The sequence below is a fragment of the Balaenoptera musculus genome, chromosome 8, assembly GCF_009873245.2.
Source record: "Balaenoptera musculus isolate JJ_BM4_2016_0621 chromosome 8, mBalMus1.pri.v3, whole genome shotgun sequence".
NCBI lineage: Eukaryota > Metazoa > Chordata > Mammalia > Artiodactyla > Balaenopteridae > Balaenoptera > Balaenoptera musculus.
The window spans coordinates 64,657,531-64,675,625 of NC_045792.1; the positions used below are offsets into that span (position 1 = coordinate 64,657,531).

At 53.2% G+C, this 18,095-nt stretch overlaps 1 protein-coding gene across 2 annotated transcripts in view; it reads right to left on the reverse strand.

Annotated features, from left to right (window-relative positions):
• Nucleotides 1–3,582: 3,582 nt before the first annotated feature.
• The window catches only part of GALNT18 (polypeptide N-acetylgalactosaminyltransferase 18), a 336,984-nt gene continuing 322,471 nt past the window's right edge, over nt 3,583–18,095 (reverse strand). The window contains exon 11 of one of the 2 annotated variants that reach the window (XM_036860711.1): nt 3,583–4,001. In XM_036860711.1, coding sequence (XP_036716606.1) covers nt 3,855–4,001 — 147 coding nt within the window. In that variant the 3' untranslated portion in view covers nt 3,583–3,854. The remainder of the gene's footprint in view (nt 4,002–18,095) is intronic. The other variant, XM_036860712.1, reaches the window with a different exon arrangement.

The following is an 18,095-nucleotide window of genomic DNA, read 5'->3' on the forward strand; positions in this document are numbered from 1 at the left end:
CAGAGCATTAAACTAAACTTGGGTTGGAGGTGGAGGGGGAAACTCTGAACTCGGGGTCCCATGCCATACCCCCATGAAACCGCCACTGGCCACAGGTTCTTCCTGTGGGGACCATGGGTGGGCCCCCCTCCCCTGGAAAGCGACAAGGAGGTTGAACAGAGAGAAGAGGCATTATGTGGTGACAGTCTTTAAAGTCTGGCTCCCAGGTGTGGCCACACTGTGTAATTTGAAAAAATATCCACCTTGGGCCTAATGCCTCCCTTGGCCCTTTCTAGCCCATCAGTTAGCAAAGCACCAAGGAAAGACACGGTTCCTGTCTGTGGATGGAGAGAGATGGGCGAGGCCAGAGCCGGGCAGCAGGACGGGGGTCTCGTGGGATCAGGAGCTAGAGGTATACCCACCACGTTCCCCTCCCTCCTCTTGCGCGCTGAGGGCAGGAGAAGGAGCAGGGCTGAGCACACAGTTTTGGGTGTCTGTGTCCCGTGTTTGTTTTCCTGGTTTAGACTGTCATGATCATGAAGAAAGCAAACAAATATAGACTCTTAAGGCCATATAATCTCTGTCTTGCCTCAGAACTCCCTTGGATCTCTTGCCTGTAATTGGAAAGAAATGGTGAGACTAAAAGGGCTCTGATTTCCAATAGCCTCTGCTTCGCAAGGATCATATTAAATAACATTAAATGATGGCAGCCTTGTTCCTGTAAAACAGACTTTTGGAGAGTGGGCAGAAATAACTTTCCTCTTTGGGGTCAGTGCATATGCATGTGAGTGTGTGTGTGTGTGTGTGTGAGTGACATACTGCATGCGTGTGCACACAGGTGGGTGTGTGCGGGGCTATGTAAGCCTGTGCCTGTCTGTACACAGAAGGTGCAAACGCATGCCCATTTTTTACTTGTGTACACAGCAGTGGTAAGGATTGTGAATGCGTTCACACACGTGTGAGGGTCTGTGCATGAGCAGATTCTGGTGTCTAAAATCTTTACATCCTGCTTCGGTCAGTCTTGTTTGTTGTAAACAGCAGGGGAAGGAACCAGCAGCACGTGTGCAGGTTGGGTCTGGGGTGAGGGGGGCTGTCTGTTGTCTCCATCTGTGTCATGGCCACATTAGAGCTCCTGCATGGTGGGTCCACTGCCTCTGTTCACCAGCACCTTTTTCTCCTCTTCTCGCCCTGGTTTCCCCCTCTTGACCTCAGTGCACACAGACTCTGGCTTGCTTGGCCCTCCGGGGCTCATCTCCATGTACGGCAATGGCTCCTGGCCTTCTTCACCAGCTGGCTGATTCTTTCCATGTGCCATGGTGCCAGTTTGCAGGCAGAAAGTGATTGGCCCAGCTCAGCTTCTTGTGTTGTCATCAATTGCTGACCAACCTCTGGACACCTGCCCTCGGGTCAGGTTGGATCGGCTATGGAGGGGGAAAGCATGGTAAGGGTATAAGAGGGGTCACTGCTGGGGCTGTGGCTGGGACAGTTTTCCTTAAGGAGTGGACACAGAAGGCCATGATGAACATCCCACGTCTTTATGCAGAGTCCCTGTCACCAGCTCAGGGCCCACCCCTCTCCCAGCGGAGGCCGGGACAGCTGGGGCTGCCCCACAGGCAGGACTTGCCAGGCAATGTGGGCGTGGGTGGAGGCAGCCTTTTGGGGCCTGGGGTCTGCTCATCTCCCTCCTCTGCTCTCCTGTTACGGGTTGAATTGTGCCCCACCCCCCTCATATGTTGAAGTCCTGACCTCCCGTACCTCAGAATGTGACCTTGTTTGGAGATGGGGTCTTTACAGAGGTCCTGAAGCTAAAATGAGGTCATTAGGATGGGCCCTAATCCAATATGACTGGTGTCCTTATAAGAAGGAGAAATTTGGAAACGAGACACACACACAGGGAAGACAACGGGAAGAGACACAGAGAGAAGAGAGTTATTTACCAGGCAAGGAGAGAGGCCTGGCACACGACCTTCCCTCACAGCCCTCAGGGGAACCAAACTTACCAACACCTTGATCTTGGACTTCTGGGCTCCAGGACTGTGAGACAACACACTTCTGTTGTTTAAGTCACCCAGTCTATGGTACTTTGTTGTCAAAGCTCTAGCAAACTAATATCACCCCCAAGAAAAACTTCTTGAAAAGAAGGAAAGAAGCCACAGGACTCCAACATCCCTAGAGTGTGGGCTGGGGCTATAGACGTCCAGTGGGAGGGACAGCCGGAAAGCCAGGCCTCCTTGCACGCATGCCCCTCCCTGTGTCTAAGGCCCTTGACCCGGGTTCTTCTGACACTTGGCCTCTGGACTCAGCACGGGAGGAAGCTCTGAGGCGGGTGCCTGAGCTAGGCGTTTACTATCTCTGATGGGACCCACTGAAGGCTTTAGGTAAGAAAAAATCTGATGATATTTGCATCTGAGAAAGACCCCTTGAGAATTGCAGTGAGGAGGGCAGGTGAGGTGGGAGAGGGGAGACGGGAGGTGGGGAGGCAGGTCCTTGTGAGCAATGAAGAGGCCTGGGGAGGGGATTCCAGAGCTGTTTAGGGGGTATCACTGTCATGATGTACTGACAAGATATGGGGGTGAGGAGTGGGGGGACGGTTAGAGATGAGAGGAGGACTCTGGCCTGAGCACCTGGAGGCGGGTGGTGCTGGTCACCAGGGTGGGCCTGGGAGGATGAGGGACAGGTCTGTTCTCTGCACATCAGATCAGCACTGTCCAAAGGACAGCGACCCAGCTGCCCGGGGCCGTCGGCAGAGGGAGACTGGGCCTGGGGCACAGAGGAGAGGTCCGGGCATAGACGTAGGTTTGAGTATCACTGCCCAGGTGGCACTGTGTCATGGCTGGGGGCCCTTGTGCGGGAGGACTGGGTGTGAGCTGCTTCTCCCAGGAGCAGGGCTAGAGACTAGTGTTCAGGAGGTGATTGGGTCGAGCCCTGAGAGGGAGGGGGGGCGATGACAAGGGGAGGGAGGAAGGACACAGGGAGAAGACAGCCATCTACAAGCCAGGGAACGCCTGAGGCTGCTAGAAGCTCAGCTCGGGGAGAGGCCTGGAACCGATTCCCCCTCACAGCTCTCAGAAGGAGCCGACCCAGCTGACTCCCTGATATCGGACTCCTAGCCTCCAGAACTGTGAGACGACAGTTGTTTACGCCACCCAGTTTGTGGCACTTGGTTGCCCCAGGAAACTAACGCACCGTGATTCATGGAGGAAGCGAACAGTCTTAGAAACTGGATGGGGCAGTTGCTGTAGGCAAGTGTCTGGAGCCCAGCAGATGACGCTCCAGTGGCCAACGAGCCATCCTGGTTTCTCGGGACGGAGGACAGAGGCTGTCTTCCGGAGGCGGTAACCGCTGCGCAGAGACAGAGGGAATCTTCTCTCCGGAGGTGGCCCTGAGGTCGAGGTGCCCTTCTCGCTGCCCTGGGCCTCCTAGAGAAAGCCGGCAGCTTGCACAACAAGCTCCCACTGTCTGCAGGGGCTTAAAGCCTCCTTTCTCAGGGATGTAGAGTAGGGAGAGCACACTGGGACACATCTTGGGCTACAAGAACTCCAAGTTCAGAAGAGCCAGGCCTGAATCTCCACCGAGCACCAAATAACTGCAAAATCCCTTTTCTTAATCAATAGTATTTTATTGTCAGTTATAAATATTTTCCATGTGTCCCCTATTTACAGTTGCAAAATAGTTTATGATATTATACCCTCACCCACCGTTTGACCTCTTTCTATAAACTCCATTGAAAATTGAATAGGAAATAAAAAGCTCTTTTGGGGGCCCACCAACCTGGTTCCCCAGACTCCAAACAACCCCACACGGACAGCAGGCAACGTTGCAGCAGGTGCTACACAGTAGCAAAGGGGTGGGGTGTGAGGCGGCTCCCGGCGGGGTCAGGACGCCAGGCTCCTCAGGACATTGGTGATGCTCCAGTGCTGGCCCGAGCACCTCTGCAGCACCAGCTGGAAGCCAAACTCTGCGCCGCTGTTCTCCTGCAGCTCCAGACAGCGCTTGGACTTGCGGTTCTGGATGGGGCCTCCCTAGGAGCCAGGGCGGAAAGTGGGGTCAGAGGGCATGGGGGAGCCTCAGGCCTAGTGGCTGGTGGGGATTCCTTGTAGGTGCAGATGTCTGGGATCCTGTGAGGCTGCGGGAGGTCTGGGGTCAGCACTCCCACGAAGCCCGAGGATCCCTGTCTCGAAGTGCTGGTCTGCTCCCTGAGACTGAACTTGCGCCTCTGTTTTCTTCACAGGGCCCTAGTTCTTTGCTAGGACAGAGGACAGAGACGCTCCACCCCAGCTTCCGTCTACCTGGCTGGGGTGTGGCATGCTGGTCCGCTCTTACAGCTCCTACCCCAGGGGCTGGGTCCTGCTCCCCATAACCACGGGCTGGGGCCCCGTTCTGAAAATCCTAGTTCCTTGGGACCACCCCATGATTGGCCTGAATTTGAGCATCGCCAGAGGCCCAGGACCTCCTGCTTTTAGGGTCCTTGCCCCCAACTGGACCTCTGGAGTCATCAGTGCTGGCCTCAACCAAACCCAGGCTCCTAGATACTATCGTAGGGCACTGGGCTCCCTTAGCCCTGGATATGCATGGTTTCCCTCCATGCTACTGACGTCCCAGAAGGTTCTGTAGCCATGCATACTCAGTTTATGCTCAAAGCCCCTTGAAAGAAGAGGGGTTCTGCTTCTCAAAGCAGCCCCACAGCAGCAAAGAAGAAACCCCCAATTTTTGCTTTTAGTGAGATCCTTGCAGGCCTTAGACACTCTGGGGCTACTGGTTGTCACTTGGGCATCAGCTCAGACTGTGTGAGTGTCTCTGAGTTCCACCAAAGATGTGCTGCTCAACTGGGCTTTGACCTCCCAAGCAGGCAGGTTCTTAGAAGTGGGCTCCCTGTAGCTTAATGGTCCTTGAGTGTATGGTCAAACTCACCTTTTCCCCAGAATCTACTCCTCCTGTGTTTCCCATCTCAGCAATGACCAGGCATTTCCACCGATGCCTCTGCCTTCTCCCCAGCATCTGATGAGGCACCAAGTCCTGCCAGTTCCACCTCCCTCATGCCTTGTGCCTGTCCCTTCATCCCCATCCCATCACACCTGCCCTGGTTTGGCCCACTGTCTTCTGTCACCTGGACAACTGCACCAGCCTCCTAGCTGACCCCCCTTTCCCCTCCAGAAGCAGGACTCTGCAGCCCACCCTCCAGCTGCCCCCCGTGCCCATCCCAGCGAACAGCACTCTGTGAGAGAGGGGGACGCACACCTCTTCTGTAAGGAAGTCATCCCCAGCCGGCCACCGCTGTCCCCATGGAGACCACTGACACCTCAAGAGAACATTGAGACTCAGTTCTCACAGCTGCTTGGGAAACTGGCAGCCTCTCCCGCCACTGAGCCCTGCGACCCACCCACCCCATGCCCCGGTGGGTATCCGGCAGAACTGTTTGCACCGGTTCTGAAACAGGATTTGTAAAAGCTCCAACCTGGAAACAACGCAAACGTCCATGAGCAGTAGAATGGATAAATAACTTGTGGTTATTCACATAATGGGATACTACTCGGCACTAAAAATGAGCAAACCAGAGCTCTGCTCAGTAAGGAGAAATCCCACAAATACAATGTTAGCAAAAGGAGCCAAAGGGCACATACACAGTTCTACTTACATAAACTTTCCAAACAGGCAAAATAAGACCAAAGACTTAGAGTCAGGAGCTGGGGGTGGTGGGTATCTTGGGCAGGAGGGAGTGGGAAAATGATTGACAGGAGGCAAAGGGGTGCTTCTGGGGGGTTGGGAGTGTGCTATTTCCTGACCTGGGTGGTGGGTACACGGGTGTTGGCTTTGTTTTAAATTACTGAGTTATTATTGTTTAAAATTATTTTGGTACACGTTTCCATGTTCCTACATGTGTATGGGTTATTCTTCAGCTAAAAAAATTTAAAACAGAAATCCAGCTCCCTCAGAAGGGCCTTTGAACAGTGGGTGAAGGAGGCAGGGTGGCAGAGGGGTCAGGAGTGTACTGATGTGTGTGTCGGGGAGCGGGTGTGGGATTCCGCATTTCCCATGTGTGCGGCATGGCCCGGGGGACCGCAAACCTCCTCAGAAGCATTCGAGTGAGTAAAGCAGGGCCTCCCGCTGCGCCCCGACCCCAGCGCCTCCCCTGAGGAGAACACAAGAGCAGAGACACAGCACAGCAAAGGCAGCTCGCCTGCGGCCCACAGGTGCAGCCAGAGAGAAGCCTGCAGGCTCAGGCCCAGAGGGGACAGAGGGACGACTGGCCACTGGGCAAGGGCTCCGAAAGGCCCCCCAGAGTCCCCGTGTTGGAAGAGACATGGGAGGCCGACCGTCTCGTTCTCGCCTACCGGCTGGCTGAGCCCTCCTGGCTGAGCGCCCTCTCCCGGGCCGCTCCATCTCTGGAGCGTTGTCCTCCACTGAAATCCTTATGTGGGGGGCATCCAGCAAGGGGTTCCAGACTGTGCCCTCGGGTTTCCACATGGGGGTCGGATCCCGCCTCTCCACCTCGTCCCTTCCCCCAGGGGAAGGCGAGGCCCACGGCCGCCCGGTTCCATGCTCTACCAGGCGAAGCTTTCCCAGTTCCTTGTGGGACAGTCTGGTTTCATTTTCCCATCCTGGTTGCCCTCCTTTGGACAAACTCCAGTCGTTCCGTATCACTCAGAACTGACCACCACCTCACTCCGCTGGACAAGAGGCTCCTCCGACACAGCCACGGAATCTGCACTTCTGGTGGCCGCGTCACGCTCCGGAAGCCCGGTGGGATGACTGGAGGCCAGCCTCAAGTCGTCCCCTCCGAAGCCGTGGTCCTCCTTGGGTCCTCACTCTGTCCCTCAAAGCCTGGACTTTTGAACCCAGAGGCATCCCTTGTGACGCTTGCTCTCAGCAAGGCCAGCCTGTCGCTTTGCCAGGCCCAGGTTTCTGTGGCCCGAGCACTCTGCCGCCCACACCCAGGCTGGGCCGTGTCACCGGTGCTTCCTCTGTGGGCCTGGGGCCAGCCGCCCCTGACCCCCCCATATCCCTGGCAGCCTGGTCGTGTGTCCTACCCTACGACGCTGGAGTAGAGTTCAGGCAGGGTGGGCATGACACCAGCCCAGCTCTCTAACTCACAAGGTCTGCTGGCGATTCGGGTGGTGAGACAGAAAGGGGAGAGGGCTGGATGAGGGTGCTTTTCTGGTTGCCGACTGTGTGGCCTGGGGCAAAGCCGCTCTGCCCTTCGGGTTCCATCGTCTCCAGGGCCAGATCGTAACTTCCGTCCTGACGACTGGAGGATGAGCGGAAGGACTGATGGGCAACCCCTTTATCGCTACAAAACAACGAATGGCTATGAGGCTATGCACAGTGTCAGGACATCTGGACTCCAGAAAAAGTGCACAACAGGCAGAAAGCGGGGCCAGACCAGGATTCTGACTGCTCAGCGTGGCCTCAAGGCCAGGCCAGGCCTTGCCAACAGCGAGGCTGCTTCAGCGGCCCCCGGACCACTGAGGCTTGGAGAAACCTGTCCCAGACAGGGAGGCCACGGCCCCTCCTTCCACACAGAAGCCAGAGGGACCCGGTTAGCATGTCAGTCACTTGGGCACCGTGCCAAGGCCGAGAGAGAGAGAGAGAGAGAGAGAGAGAGAGAGAGAGAGAGAGAGAGAGAGAGGCGGGGGCAGAGGTCTCTGAGAAGTAAAGTGTTCCTTCAGAGACTCAAATATGGCACTTTCCAGGCCCCACCCTGGCCCAGCTGTGCCCTCAGCACCCTAGAGAGGAAGCACAGGGACCCCGAGGCAGAAACAGCTTGTGTGGCCTCCGGGAAGGCGGTGGAAGAAAGGGAGTGAGGCCAAGAGCAGGGTTGTGGAGGAGACGCAACCTCAGTGAGGGCAGCCGGGCCTGTAGGGAGGGTGGAGAATAAGGTCAAGAGAGCTCCCTCCCCAAAGGCTCTGACAGGAGAATCTTCTAGAATAGAGTAGTAAGGCCACCTTGGAGGCCTGGTATACGTCTTGGGACGTATGTGGGATACGGAGAGAGGAGCCGTCCCACCTTTTGGTGCTGGAACAACTGGCCAGTCTCCCCCCCCCCGTCTTCCTTCCTGGACCTCAACCTCTCTCACTGAGCAAACTCTAGGCTCTCGCCCCCTCTCCGGCCAAATGCCATTCATCAAAATTGCAAAGGAGCCTTCCTTTCCTCGATTCAGTCCCTTCCTGGTGAGCTCAGCACCTTTGGGAGGAGCCTGGTGGTATTACTATCCTTACCTCTACCTGCAGGCTCTGGCCCTGAGGTAAAAGTAGTTACCGTCAAGGCTTATTTACCATGTCCCCGGCACTGTGTCAAATGCTTCACACAGTCTCAAGTGTTCTTCACAGTAACCCTGAGTGGTGGAGGTGATAATTATCCCCATTTTGTAGAACTGGAGACTGAGGCTCAGAGAGGTGGGGTCACATGGTCAGTCAGTGGTAGAGCCAGGCTGGGAACCTGGGAGTCTGCCTCCTTCGCTGTTCTTCACTAGGATGAGTGGCCACACCCTCCCCTCCATTTATCCCACCCCACGCCTGCCTCAAGGTAGTGGACTGGACCGAGAGCTGCTGGTGTCCCATCGCCTGGGGCAGAAGGTCACCTGAAGAGCTTCGGGGGCTCTGGGGAGTCAGGTTGGTCTAGTTCTTTTGAGAGCTCTCTGCAAAGACATGATTTATCCTTCTATCCATCCATCCAATATTTAATGAGTGCCTACCACATGCCAGGAACAGTTCCCACCCACTGAGATACATCAGTGACTAAACAGGAGAAGATCTTTGTCTTTGTGGAGACTGTATTCCAGGAGGGGGAGCAAACGGTAAACTCTATAGTGTGTTAAGAGGTGCTAAGATTGTGCACAAAAATGTAGAGCAGTGCTGTGGACAATGTGTCTGCTTAAAATTCATATATTGAAGCCCTGATCCCCAGTGTGATGAGAGGTGGGGCCTTTGGGAGGTAATTAGGTCATAGGGGTGGAGCCCTCATGATGGAATTAGTACCCTTACAAGAAGAGTCACAGGAGAGATGACCTCTTCCCCTCTGCCTTGTGAGGACACAGTGAGAAGGTGTGAGACGCCAGATCTGCTGGCACCATGATCTTGTACTTTCCAGCCTCCAGAACTGTGGGAAATAAATGTCTGTTGTTCAAGCTTCCCAGTCTCTGGTCCTTTCTTGTTCTAGCAGCGTGGATGGACTAAAGACCAGCAGGTTGTGAGGGTTCGGGGGTGGTGCTGAGAGCAGGAGGCTGTTGTGGTGATCCCCCCTGAGAAGGTGAGAGCTGGGCAAAGACATGAAGGAGGAGGAGCCCAGGTGTATCTGGGGGAGATTTGTGCCCCACAGTGAAGTTCCTGCACCAGCAGAGGCCTGGTGTGCGCAGGGAACAGCACGGGGCGGGGGTGGGAGATGAGGCCCAAGAGGTGAGGGAGGGGCAGGTTGTGCGAACGGACTTCGACTGTTCACCTGGTGACAGAACGGGCCACTGCAGGGTCGGACTGACATGCTAACCGGGTCCCTCTGGCTGCTGTGTGGAACGCAGAGCCTGGGAGGAAGGAAGGAAGCAGGGCCACCTGTTAGCAGGCTCTGGTCCTCACACAAGTGGGCGGGGGCTGGATGCAGGGCCCCTGGCTGGCCCCGCCCTCGGTGGAGGACACAGTCGCTTGGTTTATTAGTCCAGTCGTCTAAATGATTTGTGTAATACTTGAAACTATAGGATCTGGAAACACAATACTTTTAATTAAAGAATTTAAATAAGGGCAATTAAACCTGGCAGGAGGGATGCCGCAGCACACAGAGAGCTTAATTGGAATGGAAACCAAGTTAAGTATGGAAGCAACATTAAAAAAAAAAGGAAAGCTGAACGTATAGAATTAAGACGGCTAATAATAATTCCTAGAGCTCGGTTCCCAGCGCCCAGCCTAGCTCCTTCTCCTCCGGAGCCTCTCTGGAGTAGAGACTAGAAAGGGCATCAGAGGTGGGATGAGCGGAAGCAGGGAACACGGGACTCTGCTCCCAGCCTTGTCTCTGGCGGCTCTCCCTGGCCGTGACCCTGCTAAGGGGCTGAGCCACCATGGGCTTCAGTCTTCTCATTTGCAAAAGGCACCGGAGCACCGTGGGGCACTCAGACACGGAGCGCTGACTATGTGCCTGGCGGGGCATGTGGAGCCGTGGTCCATGAGCGCCTTGGGCTGGGGCACTGAGGAGCCGACCGCAGATTAGACAGCCGTGCACCTCCTCTCTTCCTGTTTCCCCAACGTGTGTCTGTAGCAGCTAGAGGTGGGACCACGAGCACCAGACCAACCTTCCCAGTTCCTCCTGGGGATGTGGGTTGGGTAAATGGATTAGACAGTGCCTGGAGGGCTTGTGATACCACAGATCACTGGGGCCCACCTTCTGACCCTACGGGTCTGCGATGGGGCCCACAATGTGCCTTTTTAAGCTCCCTAGTGTCTCAGCTGCTGGTGGTGCTGGTCCAGGGATCACAGTTTGGGGACCACAAGCAAACTGTCACCCTCTCTGGGGAAAGGATGGGGCCTGGCTTGTCACGTGCACTCACCAGCTTGAGGTGGAGGTTATGGAGCAGCTGGGCCGAGCTCAGGCTGGCCTCACGTTTGCAATCAAGGTGTTTACGCGGAGGCTGTGTGTGGACTGAATAAGACTCTGCTTGTTTCAGAACTCCCGTTCCACTTTCCGTTCCAATTAATTTTCTACGGGCAAGTAGCCCAGTGGGTCTGTGGCTTTAAGCACAGTGGGCTCGGGAGTTCCCAGGTTAAGTCGTTAATGATTAGTAATCAAATAATTCAAAGCATGGGTGGGATGTTAATGCTAGTTAAAGAAACCCCGAGATTAAGTCTTTTTGTAGAGGAAAGTGGTCTTTCTGTATTATGAATATTCAATACTCTGTCTATTCAAAAAGTGCTTTGGTGTTTGTCTTTCTTAAAGGAGACGCACCTGTGCCAGAGAGTCTGCCTGGGATTTGCTGTGAGGGCCGTTGGACTGAAAATGGGGTAATGGCAACGTCAAGTGCAAAAGGAAAGGTGAAGGGGGGTATGGAGACAGCAGGATGGCTGGAGGGAGTTTGCTGAGGAAGCAGGAATCCAGCCAGTTCACACACACCTACAAGGTTTGGCAGGGAGACCGCAGCCCCAAATTCCCACTGCAGCAATCCATGGGCTTTGTAGAGGCAAGACAAAGGCTCCACGGCATGGTGGTTTAAAGTGTGGGCCCTAGAGGCAGAAGCCTGATTTGACCTTGGACAAATTACATAATCTCTCTGTGCCTCAGTTTCCCCATCTGTAGAATGGGGATGGTAAAGTACCTGACAGCAAGGTCATGAGGATTAAGTAATATTTATACAGCAGTTACAGTTAGTATGTGGCACATAGTAAGCACTATATAAATGTTTGATAAATAAATTTAAAAATCTCACCCAGGTCTGAATAGTGAGGCACTGAGCTGTCACACCTGGTCCTGGCTCCTGGTCTAAAGTGCTGACAGCCGTAAACTAAAAATAACTAAGAAAATATTCAGGGCCTAAACAAGGCTTTGTCAGTCCTTCAAAACTGGATGGTCCCACACTTGCCCCTTCATGTGACATGGAAATGAAAAGCTGCTTTATTCCAGAGCCATAAGGAAACACCCGATTACAGCCTTCTCAGCACAAAAGGGTCTCGAAGTTGGACTTCCTGCCAGCGCCTGGGGGTTGGAGCAGGAGAAAGTCAAGGACTCCTCCTCCTTGTGTGCTGGGAAATTCTTTGGCAGAATCAGTGGTGCTCCCTGGGAAATGTGCTCTGCAAATAAGCTCTTCTTTGAGTGGGTTACTCATCTTGCATCAAATTATCAAATTAGATCCCACAAATAAGAGCCAGTGGTCCCTGGCCAAGCGGGCTCAGCTCTGCCCTCAGCTCTCTTCCAGGCAGTCTCCTCGTGCTCTTGAAAATCTCTCCTCTCCTGGCCTTAATGGTCATCTCTGCTGTTATCCTTGATGTTCCCCATTTGGAAAATGCATTAATGCTGAGCTGAGAATGAGGCAAGCATGGGGGTGGGATGGCAGGACCGCCCACCAGCGGGAACGCTGCCCTGTGTGCCCTTGGACTCCCGAATGGGCCTTGCCAGTGCTTCCACCAAAGAACCCAGTGGCCAAGGGGAGTGATAGCACATGCCAGAGTCTGAGGCAGCATGAAATATGGCCAGAACACCTCGACATTTCATCAAAGCCCCCTGTTTTAACAAATATTCATAGACATTGCTACTCCCCTTCATACAGTATGCATAATTGTTTTAGTAAAAATCATTTCCACCTTCCTCCCCCAAATCTGAAGCTATAGGAAGAGTAAGCTGGAGTACCCCTCTTCATGCATGTCTGTGTATTGCGGCTGGGATGCACTACCACCTAAAAGTGTTCTTATAGGGATTTTCTAACTAAGCGGGGCCCTTTGACTATTACGTTCAAATGTCATTGAAATACTCTAGTACAATTAGTTTTTTATCAGCATGCATGCATGCAAGGAAGAGTTATCAACGGTAGGGTTTGTTCGTCTTTGGGTCTCCCACAAACTTAGCTCGAGACCTGGCACACAGGGTATTTGTGTTAATATTTGTGAATTTTTAGAAAGGACTCCTTAATTTAATTGACACACCCTGGGTGTCTCTTCTGTTTCAGGCTTTCTGTTAGGTGCTGGAGACACTGAAAGTGTAAGACAGCCCTGCCCTCCCATCTATTGGTTGATGGGAGAAAGAGTCATGGAGAAAATAACAGATAATTCCATAAAGTGGGATAACGATGACCCTTATACCAGGAGTGCAGCTCATTTCCAAGATCATGGTGCTTTTTAGTAAGGCAGGCTTACTAAAGCTTTTAGGTAGAATAAGCCCTTTTCAGGGCATGCTAACTTCAGGAGCTTAGAATTACAGAATTTCAGGGTTGGTAAGCCCTTAAAACCATCCGGTCTAACTCCACTTAGAGCTGTAGCATGTTTGATGGCCTGCTGAGTGGTCCTCTGAGCCCACCTCTTCCTTGAACGGCCAATCTCATGCCCGGGCATCTCTGACTATGAGAAAGCTGCTCTGTAAATTGTCCTTGAACCTCCCTCCAGCTGGTCCTCCCTCAGAGCTACATAGGACAATCCTGCTCTCTTTTGCCTAGAGAAGCCTTTCAGATATTTGAGGGGAGAGATCAGGCACTCCTGAGGTCTTTCTGGCTTCAACCATGCACACAAATAGATAGACTTTAAGGAAGTTGGACCTTAAAGAACACACATCATAACAGCCTTCCTAGGGCATGAATCCCTTCAATAACGTCTTGAAGAGAGGACTCGGCATTTGCATAACCATTCAAAGTAATGGTGATGGGGGGATGGTGGGGAGGGTGGGCATCTCATTACCCCTGAGAGGTAGTCCGTTGCTTCGCATGACAGGTGTCCTGCCACAAAGTTCTCCTGTGTAGTGACCTGATATCCGCTGCTTCCCTCTCCTACTGGTCCAGGGGTCACTGACTAGATGCCTCTTTCACTAACACTGCATCACCTAATCCCAGAATCCCCCAGATCTCAGTAGGTGGGGTACTCTGGGAAGATTCAAGTTTTATACTTAACGCATATGAATTTATAATCCCAGTACATAGTCAGTTTAGGAAATTCTCTAATCCGGGAGGGGTCACAACTACCACTTCTAATGTTAAGGAAGTCTCATCATGTGTTGATGTGGGAAATGTTGGCTGTTTAGAGATGGGTACCCACTGACTTCTTCAAACCCAGAGCCTGGGGTGGCCCTGGATTCATAATCTCCCCTCACAACTACCTCCGTTTAATCCATCACTACTTCCAATAGACTGCTGAACTGTGTTTCCAAGTCCTCCCCAACAGCTGCCTGGCCCCATGCCTCCATGGCAACCAAGTCTACCCCTTTTCTCACAGGGATGATGGAACAGCCCACTACTTTCTTCTCTGTCTTCCAGTCCACCTTGCAGTCTGCTGCTAGAGGGATTCAGACCCCATCATGGTAATCTACAGTTTAAGAACCTCCCCTAGTCCCTCCCTTTGCTTTTAAGGTGAAGTCCAAACTTCTCAGCATGATTTTCAATGACCATTATCTGCCCCAAACTGACGCTTACGTCTGATCTCTCTCACGTCCCATTGAAAATTCTAAATTCCATCCACACCAACACTGAATGTGCTCTGCTTTTTCTTGCCTTTGCCCATGCTGAGCCTCTAACATGGGATGTTCTCCCTTTCTACGCCTGGGAACTATCCTACAATTTTCAATATCCAGATCAAACATGCCTTGAATGTGAAGCCATCCCTGAGTTGTGCAGACAGAGCCCATCACCCTGGGCTACTGGAATACCGTACCCGCCTCATTTCAGCTCTTGTCATCCAGTTTTGCTATGTGTTTATACACCCATGAGCTCCTCCAGGGCAGAGGCCGTGTCTGATTCATATCTGCATCCCTCCTGCCCAACCACCATGCTCAATAAATGCTTGATGAATGACGGAAGGAAAGAATGTTCATCATTGGAAAATTGCTCATCAGAGCCCTGTACATCAGCGTTGCTGAGAGATGTTTTCATCAAATGTGGTTTCTCAGTGTCAGTATCTGATGCTGTCCTGATTCATCCTGAAGCATGGGAAATTCAGAAGAGCTTGCAGGGGTTAGAAGAAAGGCATTTTATTTGTTGAACAGAAAATCAGGCTATGAGATGGAACACCAAGATATGCAAATGTCTATCTTCTTTGTAGGAGAAGCTGGGAGAATCGCACTAGATTATTTTGAAATTAATTCAGCCTGAATGTCTGGAGTTTAAATGTAGCCCTCAGGAGAGTAAATAATGCAAAATGTGAAAGTGAAAAGGAGATTTGAAATGCACCAGTAAAATCGTTCAGCCCACCTTCTCCGCCAGAACATTTTAGCTGGTAGGATCCCCATGTAATTTGCAAAGATTAAACCTGTTGCAAGAAAATTAGCCCAAGCAATGACTTTAATCATTTAAGAGGCTCCCAGCTTCCTCTGGCCTCATCAACAGTAGCTCCTCACCAGTGAGGGCTTGGGGACAGATTCCAGGATGCTTGATAAAATACTGATCATTTTGCATTAAACAAAAATTTCACATACATTAATTTTTAAATATCAAGTGAGAGCGGCTGCTCTGGGCTTGCAAATTAGGGATTTAAAAATATTATTTCCAAACAGTTCCCCTTGGTAGAAGGATCAGAGAGGTGACTGCCAGAGTGCCCTGGGAGTTTTAATTAGATTTATGTATAAGTAGCTGAAAACTGCCCAGACCTCAGGGCTGCACATGCCAATGTGGCCTGCTTGGTTGGTCGCTGTGTCCCTTCAAGCAGGAATCTGTTCAAGGCCACGCACTGAGATGAGTGAAGGAAGGAGCTGGATTTTGGAGGAATGTTCCTTTCTCTGCCCCAGTTGGGAATGGGCAGATGAGATGAGAGACGGTTGGGGGCACCAAGGCCTCTGGATCTGGGCATGTGTGGGAAGGCCATCTGTCTACGAGGGCTGGAAAGGAGTCGGATGTGCCTGTATGCGGGGCTGGGATATCAAAGCAGCCTGCATGAAGCTGGGCACGGAGAGGCTGAGACCCCACAGACAGACCGAGCTCTCTTCCCCTGGTGAGGGGCAGCCTCGGACCCTGCCCTGAGAGGAGATCTTGGAGGCCAGGCAGGGTCCTGAAGACCCCAGGGTCGTGGAGGAGAAGGAGGAGGGAACGGCTAAACTTTCAAACTGCAACTGAGCCTCCCCGTAACTCTTCTACCTGCCCCTCCCCGCTTCTAGGATCTCTCTTCCCCATTCAGCTCCACAATCCCGGCCACTGGGGGCTGCCAAAACCCAGACCTAAACGCACCAGTCCCCCGCACACAGCCTCACCTCCCACAGGACCAGGTCCAGGTCCAGCTGCCCCTGCAGGCGCATCTCTGGCGGCGCCCCATGGGGTCCACTAGGATCCAGCCACACCCGACCCTCCGCAGCTCCCTGCACGTGGCCTGGGTTTGATGTCCGCAGCTCGTGCCCGTGCCGTTGCCTCTCCCTGGAATGCCCCTCACTACTTCTATATGGAGCAAACTCCTATGCCTTCTTCAAGGGCCAAGTTACGTACCCTCTGTTCTGGAAAGCCACCAGCCCTGCCCCAACCTGCCACCCCCATCTTCCTGCACGGTGCCATTCAGCTCCCAGGAGGAAGCCGAACTCAGGGCAGCAGGAGGTAGGGCTGAAGGCAGCAGAGAGCAGCCGGATGTGAGCCCCTCCAGATGGTACGGTCCCCGTCTCACCCAGCCAAGTCAGCCCACTCACCTCCTCGGGCCGAGGTACCCATTTCTCTCTCTGCTGCCTCCAGCCTGCGAGCCTGTTTTGCATCTAATCCGAGCCAGGAGACAGCAGCCACTTTACCACCCAGCCCATGGCCAGCCTTCCTCCCTGACCACACTCCTCCAGGGCTCCCTCTGCCTCGTAATTTAAAGGAGGGCAGAGGGGAAATGTAGCCCTGTCCTGTGTCACTCTGGGCCAGAAGCCTGGCTGGGGAAAGTGACAAAGGCTTCTGCTGGGCACGGTCAGAACAGGTCACAGCTGGGGCATCTGGGCTCCACCAGGAGAGAGGGAGGTGGTAGGAAGAAGTGTTCCATATTCTAAGCCTCGGCCTTGACCCTGACCTTCTTCCAGGGGCCACTTCCAACATCCTCCCACGATTAGAAGTAAAAAAGAGAATCTGAAGTAGTTCAGGAATAATAATAATAAGCAGTGGGTATGTTATTTAACATCTTCGTGCCGCAGTTCCCTCATCTATGAACTCGGGCTAATGGTCCACATCTAATCACACACAGTTGTCGTGAGGATTAAATGAGCTGGTGTATGCTGGGCGCCTAGGAAGTGTGGCACACGATAAGCAATGTATGAACCTTAGCTAATTCTTCTTATGGGACAGACCTTTACAGTTTACAACATGTGTCAAAGGTCATAAGGACAGGAAGGGGCCGGGCAGGAGTCCCCGGGCACCATTCTCTTTCATTGAAGCCCACGCATTCTGCAGGCCCAGCCTGGACCCAGAGCTGCCACGTGCATCCTCCACCCACCCTCAGATGTGCTGTCATTGGCTCCCTGTGCTGCTTCCCAGCATCTGCTTTCCTGGCGCCCCAAAGTCCTAGTCTGGGCTCTCGCTCCTGCCTTCCAGCTAGCCCCTAAATCTATGACGTGTGTTGAACTTGCTGCTCAGGGTTGACCTTCACCATCCATTTAGGACCCAACCGAGGGTCCCTCTCAGCCCTCAGGTTCTGCACCCCCAGACCGCAAGTCAAAGGTGACCCCTGCCCATAGAACTTGACGTAGCCGGGACCTCCCCTCACTGGCCCACCAGTACAGGGGAGAGTAACTGGACGTGAGGATTGGAATCAAGGTCAGGCCAACTGCACACCTCCATCCTGTGCCTGTCAGCCTCCTCTCAGGGCGGAAGCAGCTTGCTGGGAGGCTTGAGTCGTGGTCTCTGCCTCCTCGTCCCATGAATGTAGACATTCTGTTCCTGACTTCCCCAGAGCATCCACCATGTGCAGCCCCCAGCAGTCCTGATGCCCTAAAACCCCACGGGCTCCGTCACTTCCTGTTCTGAGTGCTTTCCCTGCCCTGCCTGGGAGGGGGGCGTCCCTATCTGTGGGCAGAAACGGATCCTAATTTAGCAGATTCCTTAGGGGCTGGAGGCCTCTGGGCCAAGGCACTGGTTTCCTTCAAAGCTGGGTCACTGCGGGCCATCTCCAGCTGGCGTCTTGATCCCGGGGCATCATTTTATAACTAGGCCAATGCAGAGCAGGAAGATAAATATGGTCCTCAGAATTGATGGAAACTTAATAAAGGAATGTTTCATGGTCACCAGTGTGTGGACTGCCCTTCACAAAACGGCTCCCAGACACTGCCCTTTGAGAAAACCTCATTCCCTACAGAATGAGGAGGAAGGCAGAGCGGCTCACAGACCAGAGACGACCCAGCACTGTCTATACCTGAGAGACTGGGGCTGCGCTTGTGAGAAGGGGCTTGTGCAGAAGAAATGTGAGGTTTAAAGTCAGAGATCCGAGTTTAAAATCCCAGCCCTGCCCCTCACTGTGTGACTTCAGGCAGGGGACTCCCACCTCTGAGGCTGTTTCCTTATATCT